Source organism: Rhyacophila brunnea, unplaced genomic scaffold (genome assembly GCF_057557595.1).
Source record: "Rhyacophila brunnea isolate RB1 unplaced genomic scaffold, BYU_Rbru_1.0 scaffold_23, whole genome shotgun sequence".
NCBI classification, from domain to species: domain Eukaryota; kingdom Metazoa; phylum Arthropoda; class Insecta; order Trichoptera; family Rhyacophilidae; genus Rhyacophila; species Rhyacophila brunnea.
This window is the reverse complement of record NW_028232893.1, coordinates 29,154,691-29,168,008: the sequence shown is the minus strand read 5'-3', so window position 1 is coordinate 29,168,008 and position 13,318 is coordinate 29,154,691. Positions and strand designations below refer to the sequence as shown.

General features: G+C 32.1%; 2 protein-coding genes across 3 annotated transcripts in view; both read right to left on the bottom strand.

The window, feature by feature from the left end:
- LOC147069814 (uncharacterized) overlaps window positions 1–13,318 on the bottom strand; it is a 570,178-nt gene that overhangs the window by 509,519 nt on the left and 47,341 nt on the right. The window lies entirely within an intron of this gene.
- Window positions 2,476–13,318, bottom strand: part of Indy (tricarboxylate transporter protein I'm not dead yet) — a 138,972-nt gene continuing 128,129 nt past the window's right edge. For both annotated transcript variants that reach the window (XM_085950581.1, XM_085950582.1), the window contains 4 exons: window positions 7,820–7,909; window positions 6,551–6,744; window positions 5,915–6,052; window positions 2,476–4,584 (listed from right to left, as the gene is read on the bottom strand). In XM_085950581.1, the coding sequence (XP_085806707.1) occupies window positions 4,468–4,584; window positions 5,915–6,052; window positions 6,551–6,744; window positions 7,820–7,909 (539 nt within the window). In that variant the 3' untranslated portion in view covers window positions 2,476–4,467. The remainder of the gene's footprint in view (window positions 4,585–5,914; window positions 6,053–6,550; window positions 6,745–7,819; window positions 7,910–13,318) is intronic.

Here is a 13,318-nt window from a genome sequence, read left to right as displayed (position 1 = left end):
TAAATAATAATAGTTTGCTGTTGTCTGTTTGCTGAGGTCTCAAGTTGAAATTAATATCTTAATTGAAAATGTCCCTTTGAAACTATTTAGAGTTATTTAAGTTTTTTGACCATGTTCGATCCTAATAAGACCATATCATCGCCCCAAAGCAAAAGGGCACATGTGCAATTTTGACGGTTTTGAGTTATGAACGCAGTTTTCTTCGTAATTTTTTTCTCTACATTATGGGCAAAACGGCATTTGTGAAGCAAAACCCATGAATATTCACAATTGAGCAAAGAAAATAAAGGTTACTTGTGTATTTGTAAACTGATCTTCATTTAATGTATAGGAAAAAGGAAACAAGTGTAATTATTAAAAAGTGAGTAAGGGCCTTTGTATAAAAAAAATAATTTCGTTGCAGAAAAAGGGCACTTGTGAAATTTGTGAAAAATTTTAAAACATGTTGGCAGCGGACAAAGAGGCCCAAATAAATATTTTGGAAGATCACAATAAGCGTAAAGTAGACGCCCGCAAATCAAAAGATGAAGATAAAGCTATTCATAAATGCATATAGGAAAAAGGTAACATGTGACTTAAAACCTCTTAAAAATAAAAAAATGACAAATTATAAAAAAAATTAAAATTGTAATTCAATTTTGAGTAATTACATCATATGTGTTCAAAATATTAAGTAATAACTTCTCCACAATTTTTTTTCACTCCAAAAACACTTAAAATGCGTTTTTCTCAAAATTCAATTTATGCCTAAGTGCCCTTTTGCTTTTGGGGCGACGATATGGGCCTCCACAAAGTGGAGGTTTGTATTAACAAATTTTTGTATTTACGAGTAACGGATGTTAGATACTTGCTCAACCTATTAGGTCCATACTCTGACTCCAAACACAAATTTATTGTTAATGATATGACTGATATCGTACATATTATACAGATATGTTATTTTAATAAAAAGAAATTCCCAGACCAATATCTGCACATTTAATAATTTATGGAACTGACTGATTGAGTGAATGTACAATTGTGTTAAAACGTTTGCGGTGTGCTGAAGGGGATTCTACAATGTGAAAAGCATAGCAGCTAATTTAATCATTAGCCTCAGTAACCATTTTCAAATTCCCTTTTATAATATCTTTAGATACCTAAATAAAAGAGTGTTTTCTACAACATATTCCCCATCAACGCTGATAAATCCGGAATCAACTGTGGCAAACTCAAATCCTTTTGTTTTAAAATGGAGTCGATTCACCGATGAAGAAAGTATGCCGTTAATATCAAATACGCTACGACGGTATAGAAACACAAAACAAAAATCTTATTATTAATGTTGCATTAAATAAAAAAATAATTGTCATTAAACTTACAAACTAAATTTGACTATTATGACATAAAAAGTAAAAACATTTTACAATATTAATTGTTAATGACAGATTTAGATTAGGGTCTGATTTGTGGCTGTAAGAGGCAACCTCTACTGTTTGACAGGAGCATAACCAACTTCATGTTGCAGGCGAACGAATGTATACAATGCACAAGTCATACATTTGAAACAATTAAATCAAAAGGAATTAGAAGAGAGGGCACCCTCCACGGTGCGGAGAGTGGTTTCACCTAGATTTTTCTACGTTTTCGTTTTTTAAACTTCTTTAAATAAATATAACACATGATACCCGCTAAACATAGCTAAAACTCGTCGTCCATGGCTCGAGACGCTTTGACTGAGCATCTTGTATCGAGCTGCTCGAGCGTTTGGGCGCAACAGCGAGCATGCTTCCAAGTCAACATGTTTGATCGAGCAAGAACGTGCGTGGGTATAAGACTAATCAAATAGACATGACATACAAGTAAAATGAGTTTGTATCACCTATTTGTACGTGGAAAGGATTCAACCTTTTATTCCTTACATTGTATTATATTTCATAAACTGCTGTGTATGAAATATTAGTATTATTTACATAACAACATAATATTATATAATTTGAATGTTTTAACTACTTCAAACACAAATAAAAATACCGTTATAGGTATATCTTGTCACATTATTTTAAAACCATATCATCTCATTGACAGAATGTTGAAAGAAGAATTTATTGTTGCATATTTGACTAACTGTATCCCTCTAATCCTCATCTCTTCAATTGCCAGCGAAGACGACATGTTTGATTAAAACAGATATTTTTCTATTCACAATGAATCAGAATAGAAACCCATGTATATTTTAGTCGTGATGAAACTAAAGATACAAAAATATCTGAAACAATTAAACATATCGTTTTCACTGTTAATTATTATAAATATATTACGTTCCCACATTGTCTACCCTCATCTAAAAAGATCCATTGTTTATGGCTCTGTTAAAAAGTAGAAGTCGGATCGTATGGCCATGTGATTAGATATGTACACCAGAGATCCAATCAAATTTAGGCAGAAAATTAAGAGGCACTATTTAATTGCATCAAAAAATAAAATATTTGTGTAGGTTTATTATAAAAAAAATATAATATTATTCAATAAAAATAGACAGTTTGTTTGATAGTAAATAGTTTTTGAGGTCTAGAGATCAACCTCTATCTAACAACAATAATATTATGATCGTTTGCTTGTTCATAACTCTAAGCCTTGGAGATATATCGAGTAATACTGCCCTCATAAAATGAATAACCTTAAATCACACATTTGCCACAATGGAGTTAGGGTCTGTTCAAAGTTAAAAGTTACCCAAAAATATTAATAGTGGGCACGTTTCCACAATTTTTGTCGTTTTAAGCAGATGAAAAAACATTACTGCCAAAAGTCAGTAAGTCTCGAAATCATGTTATGGAGTAATTGCAATTTGAAGTTTGACATGCCCTCTAAAATCAGGCATAATGCTAACTTCTTTGTGCTTTATGTGCATGTTCAAGATGACCTTGATCTTTTTTTAGCATACATATTTATATATAGACACACGATCCGTTGTTAACTCGAAATACCTAAATTATCGACTTATCAACTTTTGGCAGCAACCGATATATTGTGTTTAATTTTAATCTAGCATTTTTAGATCTGAATCTTTAGTTTGTAGTGAGTTGGAAATCGGCATTTCTTGCACGGGTAATATTATGAACAGCGCTCATTCCGAATACTGACACGAGCGGGTGATACTTCAATTCTTCTATGGCTCTTGGCTCCAGCATGCACTCTCATTTGTGTCATAAACAATTGAAGATCTTGCTATAAAAACATCAAATGTTCACATGTTTTTACCCTCTCCGGAAAAAAATGACTTTTGTGACATTTGTCTCTTCAATTTTAATTACTTACTTTCAACTACTTTCTGTCTCGATTTGATAACCTAATCTCTTGTAACCTAAATTATCCGATATAGCCATTTGTCTCGTAATCACTTAATGTGAAGTTAAAGTTATATATTTTAAAAGGGCAGAACGTTATATTCTAGTACAAACTTCCCATGACAAAGCCACAATTAAAAATCAATACGTCTCTAATACGCAATCTTATTTTTTACATCGTCTACTAGAGCTGGTTCTAAACTAAAGCCACGGGGTTCGAATCTCGAAAATTCAGATGCTATTTTATCAATGAGAGTATAAACCTAATGGTTTAAGTAAATAGCTTTAAACCATTCCCTTTAGACCTAATATCTACAGACGCCAAATTTCTTAAACTGCTATATGCACAGAGGGTTTCCCTTACACATAACATATAGAATTGCTTTTATAAATGCATATGATACATAAGTTAAAGGAAATTAACGAAACAAGTGAATACATAAGTGTTAAAATTCATGTTAACAGTAAACCCTAGTGCTAGAATAGGGCTACAACTGTATTATTAAGGCGCCCAGAGTAGCGTGATGGCTAGAATCGAGGTGTGAAATTATGTAGCTGCCGCAAACGGACACGCTCATATGCGCGAAATATTATAGAACATCAGTTTTGACTATTGCAAATTTAGCTGCACAATAATGATATGAAACCTCTTTAACTGTACATCACCATCACCTCATACCAATCGGCTGACTAATAAACGGCCTCGGTTGCTTTAGGCAAAACATTAAAATCACACAATGTTTATTCCAATCAATATGTAAAACATTTGATTCGCGTGAAAATTTCCCTATGTTCTTTATTGAATTTTAACTGTAGCGTAATTCTTGACACGGGATGTGGGTATATTATTTTTCCAGGCTTAAAGAGCTATCAAAAAAAAAAATTTATATATCCAGGTAAAACTACAAAAGTCAAGTTTAATTCAAAAGTATTTTATTTTTGACTTTGGTAGTTTTACTCTCACACTACAGATATTATGATATAAAATGTATTTAATCCTATCTTACATAAAAACATTCACTTACAATTTACATAATTTGAGAGTTTCAATGTTCGTTTTGCATAACGACCTCACGTTTGGATGTTGAATTGTAAGAGGACTAATAAAAACACGCGCGCGTTTGTGTACGTACACCGCTTACGCGGCCCAGTCCGGGAATGACTTGACCTCCGGGAAGATGATGACGCCCCACGTTGGGAAGAATCCCCACGTGATGATGGTGGTGATAAGAGTCGGCGCGATTCCGGTGATGGCCTGGAATAAATGGCAACAATTCATTTTACACAATATGTTGATATGAAGTGAACTATGTAGATATCGCATTCGACGCAGATACAGGATTGCATAAAAATACTATCCTAAGGTTTGGTTATTGTTTACAATCCAAATCATATCGACTAGTGGTGAAGGCAGTGTTGCCATCTTTTCAAAGTGGGATTATAGTACAGAGCCTCCAAAATTATAGTATTTGGGGAAAAAATATAGTACGCGTTGTCATCTGTTGATAATGTACAGGTTTTTTGTTTCTCAGAAAAAAAATAACGGAGAATTTGAGAAACTTCGAGACCCCTATTTATTTAGGTACCTCTTCCGACCAAAAATGCTTACCGAAGAATTCAAAAAATTTCATTTCAGTGAAAGGTTTTTTTACGTTTTTCGAGCATTTTTTTCCAAGTTCTTCAAATCTTCTTATATTGCGAAATTATAGTAGGTACTTTGCATCAATTTATACGACGGAAATATCGAAATTTTACTACTTTTGGTGTATTTTTCCGATATTCAAAATTATAGTATTTTTGGCATACTTTACCTGTTTTATATCGTACATAGTACGCAGACCAAAATTATAGTACAAATACTATAGTTATAGTATGGTTGGCAACACTGGGTGAAGGGTAAAGGTAGGCTGTGGAGATCCAACAAAAATAATGCACATTTTGTCAGTCATACCTATTTGTTTTCATTGAACTAATAATACAAATAGTGTAAGGTATTTAGTCTCAAAACCAGTGATGCCAACCGTACTATAATTATAGTACAATACTATAATTTTAATTCCGCGAAAAATGTAAAATACTATAATTTTACGCCAAATATACCAAAATACTATAATTTTAAAGGATTCAAGACGAAAAATGTTCCTGTACTATATATTTTTTAGAAATACTATAACTTTTACGCTTTTGTACTATAATCAGCATAGAAAAAGATGGCAACACTGCTCAAAACAGAAGAACTGTATGATCAAAAGGGTCAGAGCTGATCAGACTAAACTGAAGCTGAGAGATTGCGGGTGAAGATTACAAAGCGAACATAAAGTCAAGTGCTATTCCGTCGACATAATGCTTGCGACTTGCAGGCAAATGGGCAGCGCCATCTGTGGGTCTCTTTTTCAAGCCATGGCCGCTACAATATTTTATTTAAAATTTTAAAATTGTGACCATCATATAGGTATGTTATAGCTTTTTTGTCCGGTGTTGGATTAATATCAATTGACACAAATATATTTGGGGTAATACCCTGAAAAGTACCGAGCCCTGGTCTAAGTGGTAATTTTTTTACGAGCGTAAAATATTATAATTACCATGGTCTTGGTTGGGATGTTGGCGATTCCAGCGACGATGGCATTGGGCGGTGTCCCCACAGGCATGTGGAAGGCCATAGAACACGCAATGGCCGCTGGCATCATCAGGTACATCGGATGGATCTTAATCGCCACGCACTGCAAAAGACAAGTAATTGAAATAATACATTCCATCATCCCAAGGTACTGTTGTGTTTACTGTTCATTGTTGGGTCAAGTATTACCGTACGTAAGTATTACCGACTCGTAACCTCGTCTGCGTGAAATACAGAATTAAAAAGTAGACGTATATACAGAATGAACAAATGGACTGACTCCATTTTTTTTTTTTTTAATAAATGAGATGGAAAACAATAATTGGATCTGGACAGTTCTTTCCACACGTCACCCTACCAATCCACCTCTGCTATCTGACAAATTTTAGATATGTAATTGTGATGAATTATTGCAAGTGCAATGTTTTGAGATGTCAAAATGAAACTCTACTAAATTGATATTGGCGATGTATTCCATAAGCTGTGCTCATCAATATTGTTAGTTTTCGAGTTATGGAAAAATAAACAGGTACTTAAACTATATTACGTGCGTAGATATCACAGGCAAGAAATGTTTATCAAATTTGTGCGACTTATTTACCATCTCGGCGAGCACAGGCAGAATGATGTTGGCGATGGCCACGTTAGAGGTGAACTCGGTGAGCAGCTCGCAGATGATGACAATGATGAGGAGAATCACGTAGGGCGGCAGAACATCCAGACCCGTCAGAGACTGCCCGATCAGCGCTGACATTCCTGATTTCTTGCTGCCATCGGCCAATGCGAACCCGCCGCCTATTAAACAAATAAAGTGCATCGAATTTATTACCAGGGACTGAAGAAGTGAAAGGCAGTCATCTGGGACAAGCAACTCCCATCTGGTCATAGACAAATACATAGTGCGTCTCAAAATGCATTCGGTCACCTTAACCAATTTATTAATCAATTGATGTTTATTTGTTGTATAGAAACAACACTTACCTACTTTCAATGTACAAAATTTCCAGCACTTCCAGAATGCCTGGGTATTTTTTTTACTTTGAAATAATGGACTTTCATGATGCTTTAGTATGTTGGTTTAATACATAAATAGTAAATACAGTGAATTTTTTTTCGATTTTACGTGCCTGAAATTCAGTTTCCCACTATTTGCGTGTAGTTTATAACATTTAATTCCCGGTTATACATTTTTATTTCCCGCAATTTACATCTGCGCATCTATTCTATACACAAAACTGCTATCCGTCGCTATCGAGGGTAGTTTTGTATCAAAGTATTAGCACTTATTGTAACAATTACAATAAATTAGTTGTAATTGTTACAATAAGTGCTATGTTTTAACAGCACCTCTCTTGGGTGTGCTAAATTTTAGAGTAAGATAAACAGTTTTGACTGTTTAAACGTGTACTTATTGTAACATATGTCTGAGATCGTAATAACCGAGTTCGACTGTATTTTAATAATATATATTGTTTTATTTTAATTTAAAAGCAAGAATAATTGACAGAGAAGCTGAACAAAAGGACTCAATTTAGTCATTGGCCACTTTCATATAATGAGGTTGCTGCCAAAAGTTGGTAAGTTGATAATTTAGGTACTAAGAGTTAACAACGGATTATGTATCTATATAATATATATAAATACATATAAATACATGTACTATATAATACAATGTACATATAAATATGTACAAAAAAAGCACAAATTAATTAGGATTATGCCTGATTTTAAAGGGCATGTCAAGCCTTAAATTGGAATAACTCCATAACATGATTTCGAGACATACCAACTTTTGTGCAGTAACTCAATTTAGAATGCGTCTTTAGTATGTTTTTTGTTTTTTTAAATATTTGTTTTATATTATATTTACCGAGCAAGAAGAGAAGTCCCCATGGGATTTTGTCCTTCAATACTTTCCAAGTGACAATTCCAGAGCTTGCCTTAGTCGGGAGGTCCTTGACTGAAAAATAAAATCGCCATTTTAAAAACAGGAAAACATTTCCTATATTGACAGACGATCTCATAAAAAGCTGTGATACAATATATTGCCATAGATAATAGTTTTCAAAAAATAAATAAAAGCAGACATACTGGATTTGCTAAAATAAAATCTAAATAATAAATAATTCCTTTATTAAAAATTGTGACAAAAAAGCAAAACAGCTACATTTATGTAAGCTTAAACATTTATAACGCTAAAAAAACTCATTTTATATTGCATAGTACACACAAAGCAAATAATATTAAAAAAAAAAAAAATAGTAATGGTATGTATATTATAACAATAATACAGAATAGGTAATAATTTGTAAGTTTAAGTTGGCCAGCAATACATTATTGTAGGCAGCCTTATAATCTTTAAACAAAATGTAATGAATAAACTAAATAAAATAAAACCCATCTATTGTCTAATTGGTGGTTTAGTAGTGCCAGAAAAGGTTTATTGGCACCCCACGACTAAATTTCAATAAACAATACATACTAGTTGGTATATTCTACTGTCTTCTTTTGTACGTATATGTCAAGAAATATTAAGTGTTCAGAATGCAAGAAAAAGGTACGATTTAGTACTCTTTATCATTGAATATATACATTTTTAATTACCATGAAAATTAGCATTCTCCATATTTTTGTTTAGTATGGAGTCATGAACCCTGAAGGCAAGGGAGCGGAAGGCAATTATTGATGCCTTCGAAATGTTGTATTCGTATTTCTTGGACATAGCACAGGACCAATCGGTCAAAGAATCCAGATAAAGGAATGGCTCTCGATACTATGTCTGAGACGCTTTCTGCAGAGGCTGATAGTTTTGAGTAGCCTTCGGTTAAGACGAAACAGAGGAAGTGACTGAGCTTACTGGGGACAGCCTTTATTCTGCCCTTAAAGAAGCAGAGGACCGCGAAGGGCGGAGAGTCTTAGTCGCTCAGAAAATTACTGCATTTTAGGGTCGTCATGATCCACAAGCATGAGGGAATGACCAAGAAGTGAGAGAATTATTCTTGACGTTGATAGCTAAAAATTACATAGTCTATTAACATGCTTAGTAAAAGTATTTAGTACACTTTGACAATAATGATGTTCAGCTATGTTCGCCATTCTCGTCATAATATGACACTTTTATATGGTGTGGATATTTGTCTATGCTACTTTTATGTTATAAAATCAATATTAATTGTTTTCACATCCCTACAAACTATTTCAATATCAATGACGCATACTGTACATCATGGATACATAAAAAAAACAAAAGAATATATTTAGTGAATTTTAGCCTTTTGGTGCCAATGGACCATCTGGCACTACTTACTATAGACAATTAAAAAAAAAAGACTGTACTCATGAGTGATGGAATAAAATAATATCTATGACTGATCAATTATGGCACCTTTGATGATTATAATGTAGTCTGATTATGGAAATGTCAACAAAAGTCTTATATAACGTACCCTGCAAATGAGATTCACTAAACAAGACACACCGGCATATTCTACTGTCTTATTTTTCATGCGTGATCAATGACAAGCCTTGTCACGACATAATACATGAAACACAGTAGATGGAATATACTGGAATGTTGTATTTATTGAATTTTTTTGTAATGGGTTGTTTATAAAACTATGCCGATAAAAATATAACTTAGTAAAATAATCGTAGAATTAATAATGACCCATTGCTAATACCATTAGCAGTATATGGTTGAGACACAGTTAAACCTGTCACCATGTTGATTTTTTTTGTTTTTTGTTTTTTGTTTTGTTAAAACACAATGTAAGTTTGGTAAAGAAAAAAAAGTATGAAGTGGAATGATTAATTGCTTCCATCTTGAATTGTAAAGAATAGGATATATTATAATCGTAATAGTATAAATGTTTTTTGTTATTTAACACTGAATAGTTGATTTAAGATTGTTTCAGGAGATAGGTGGGTCGTAAACCAAACCATGTATGTATGGAGTAGTGCCAGATACGGTTTATTGGCACCCCGATACAAAAATAAAATAAAATCAGAGATACTGGTACATGTCATAAATTCTCTTTTAAATGAAAACCAGAAAATAGGTAAGTAATACGTTCATAGCCATTAGCTCAATATAATATATATAATATAAGGCTGGAGGTGGGCTATTAAGATCCGCCATAAGTAGTGCATACTAAACTTTGTCAGTCATACGTATTTGTTTTCATTGAAATGAGACTACAATTTACAAATGGTTTTGGTTAGATTTTAAAATTAAATTAAGCCCAGCAAAACCAAGCCATAAAAGACAATAGCCAAAAAATACTAATCTATCTGTAAAATATTTATAATTATACAATTAAATCATACATAACTTAAGATATTTTATAGATAGAATAATATTTTTAATCTATTATAATTTGGTTTATGCAAGGCTTAATGAATTTAAAAAAATGAACCAACAATATGTGTAATATGTATTCTTAATCCAACGTAAACAAATAAGTATGAATGAAAAAGTATGCACAATTTTGTGATATTGCCCAATATATACCGAAACTATTATGGTTTGGTTAGGCAGGGTTTAATTGTTTTTTTAAAAACTGACCAATACCATCTGTAAATTGTAGTCTTAGTTCAATTAAAACAAATGTGTATGACCAACAAAGTTTAATGTGCACTATTTATGGCGGATCTTAACAGCCTATATTCACCCTTCGTTACTGATGTATTATCGTTATTTTGTTTTGTTTTGTGAACCCGTAAATCCAAAACAACTATTTTTTGTTATAAATATAATTTCGAATAGATATTCGTGGGTATTCTGCGAAAAAGCACTAAGTCAAAATTTTGCTGTATTGACTTAATGATGAGGTAATCTTATTAAGAGTACGCTCTATAGTCTACAAAAAAACACACAGTCATATCTATAAAACTGGCGAAGATAATTTATGTTATAAGTCAAAAAGACATACATCAATTCAGAGAAAAGGCACTAAAGGGACTTAGTGCATTTGCTTCTCTCATTCTCAGGATATATTCACAAAATTCTGCGTGAAAAACTGCACTAAGTCATACGCAAAGCAATATCGCAGAAAGGAATTTGCCTTTTATATGTATAAAACAAGTTAAGACTGTCCAAACTTTCAAACTCGATTATCTCAAAACTAGTATTTTTGACTTAATGCTTATTCGCAGAATACCCACGTTATACTGTATGCGATTAATAAACAATATTTGAATATGATACAGTCGCGGTTTTCAATGACTCATGTAGGTGAGGATGGCTTTCGAGAGACGATTTGTTGTACCAGTATATCATAGTTATTGAATTTTCACTGCAGGGTGCCAATAAACCAAACTGGCTCCACAATATATTTTTTTTAAATGGATTATTAATAATAATTAATATAACATATAGTTAAATCAGTCATACCATTACATAAAGCTAGACAAATCAATAGTAATATTTATATAACAGTAATACAGTAGGTATATAATAATAAGGTCAAACAAATGCTTGCACACTGTGCTGTATATAAAGATACATTAAATATAATAAAAAAAGCAATAGTATAATACATAATTATATATAATAGGCCAGTGAAACAAAATATTCAGAAACATTTACATTTCATTAAGGGGCTCAAAGAACAACTGGTCCAAGCTTCAAAACACTGTTTTGAGTTTAAAATTTAAGGAATGTTATGTTCTACTTTTCACTCCGTGAATACCAAGACGTGATTGATATATTTTATAAATAATTGTTGTTTTTCAGTACCTAGTATTTTCACAACTACCATAAAACAAAAATGTTTTACAATTACAATTTTAATATAGCTATAATAAATTTTACTTTTTTCATTGAATTTGAGAATAATTCTTAATTAAAAGTTGACTTGCACCATTTTCTAGTGAAAATGTTCTTTTGAGATTTCGAAATTTAGTAAATTTAACTAATTAACAAAAAGAAGAAATTGTGGCTTGGGTTCTTTGTCCTTTGAGCCCCTCAATTATTTACACGCACACATTTGAATGAAAGTGTGAATGAGATATTATAAATTGTCTCTATGAACATTAAAAAATAAGTGACAGTGTTCAATTCAAACTTGACAAAACAAAATATATCAAACTATTTCAGCACATATTTATTGTCTTGGTTAAAGGTTTTGTCAATAGATGGCAAATCATAACTAATACTTTTGCATAATTCTATCACTTGCTACAATTGTGCAGATATATTTGTGTCTATTTTGTGCTACTAGTGTGAAGCATATTGCAATTGATTGTTAACAAATTTTACATTGAATTCGAAGTGCTACAACCAAACATTGCATACAATTTAAATATTATATTTATTTTAATGTTAAAAAATAATTTTCAACTTAAAATTTGTGGGCGCCTACATTTATATTCAAAAGACTTGAAACCTCGCTTTTTTTATAGGGAGATATATGTTATAAGTTATGTAAAAATCTGTTTGGGATTTCTGATCAATTCTTGTCACTTGTTACCAATTAACGGTGACAGAAAAAGACAATTATTGTGACACACATTGGTTCCATTGTGAACATTATCACTCCTGTATTCCTTTTGCCAACGGGTGAGATTTTGAAACTCTTTGGTTATGTTTACATAACAACAATATAATAAAAACAAGAAGTAGACATTGTAAGTAATACAAAAAATATAGTCTGACATCATAGTATATTCATAGATAAAGCGAACTCCTTGCAAAACGTAGACAATTATAAAATGATAGGTAATATAAATTATATTAAATTCTACAGGTTGTTTTATTGGTTGATAACTATTTCGGTTTGACAATTGACGAAAGAAAGAATGTTTCAAAATTGATATTATAAATAATGAGAATCTCACAATTCATGCATCAATCGCGAAGTTCGATAGTTTTGACAGAAAATATGACGTAGTTGGTGCGACGCCGAGCGAGAGAAAACGATGCAATAGGCTTCATGCGAGAGTAATCGGAAATAATAGCGGTAACAATAATTAAATTTAGCTCATGTAATTGGTGCGCAGTCGAAGTAATTGCAATGTGCGCAATTTCAATGTTAAGTTGTTCCACAATAGCATGTGATTCATAATTAAATATTATTGTCAAAAGGGTCCTAATTGATAATTAGGACCCTTTTGCACTATATTACATCTGAGACCTTGAAAACTTATTTATTCAAGCAATCATACAATATTTATTAATCTATTTTAATTAAAAATTATTTAGATTAATACGGTTTCCAAAATACTAAAATTAGGGAAAATTCCAAATAGTTGAAGGGGTGAAAGAGAGGAAGGACCCCGTCTCTTTCTGTCAGTTAAATATCTAAGCACAGGCCATAGACAAATAATTTATCTTTTGAGTCTTGATAATGATTGTGTAAAAATAGCTGTA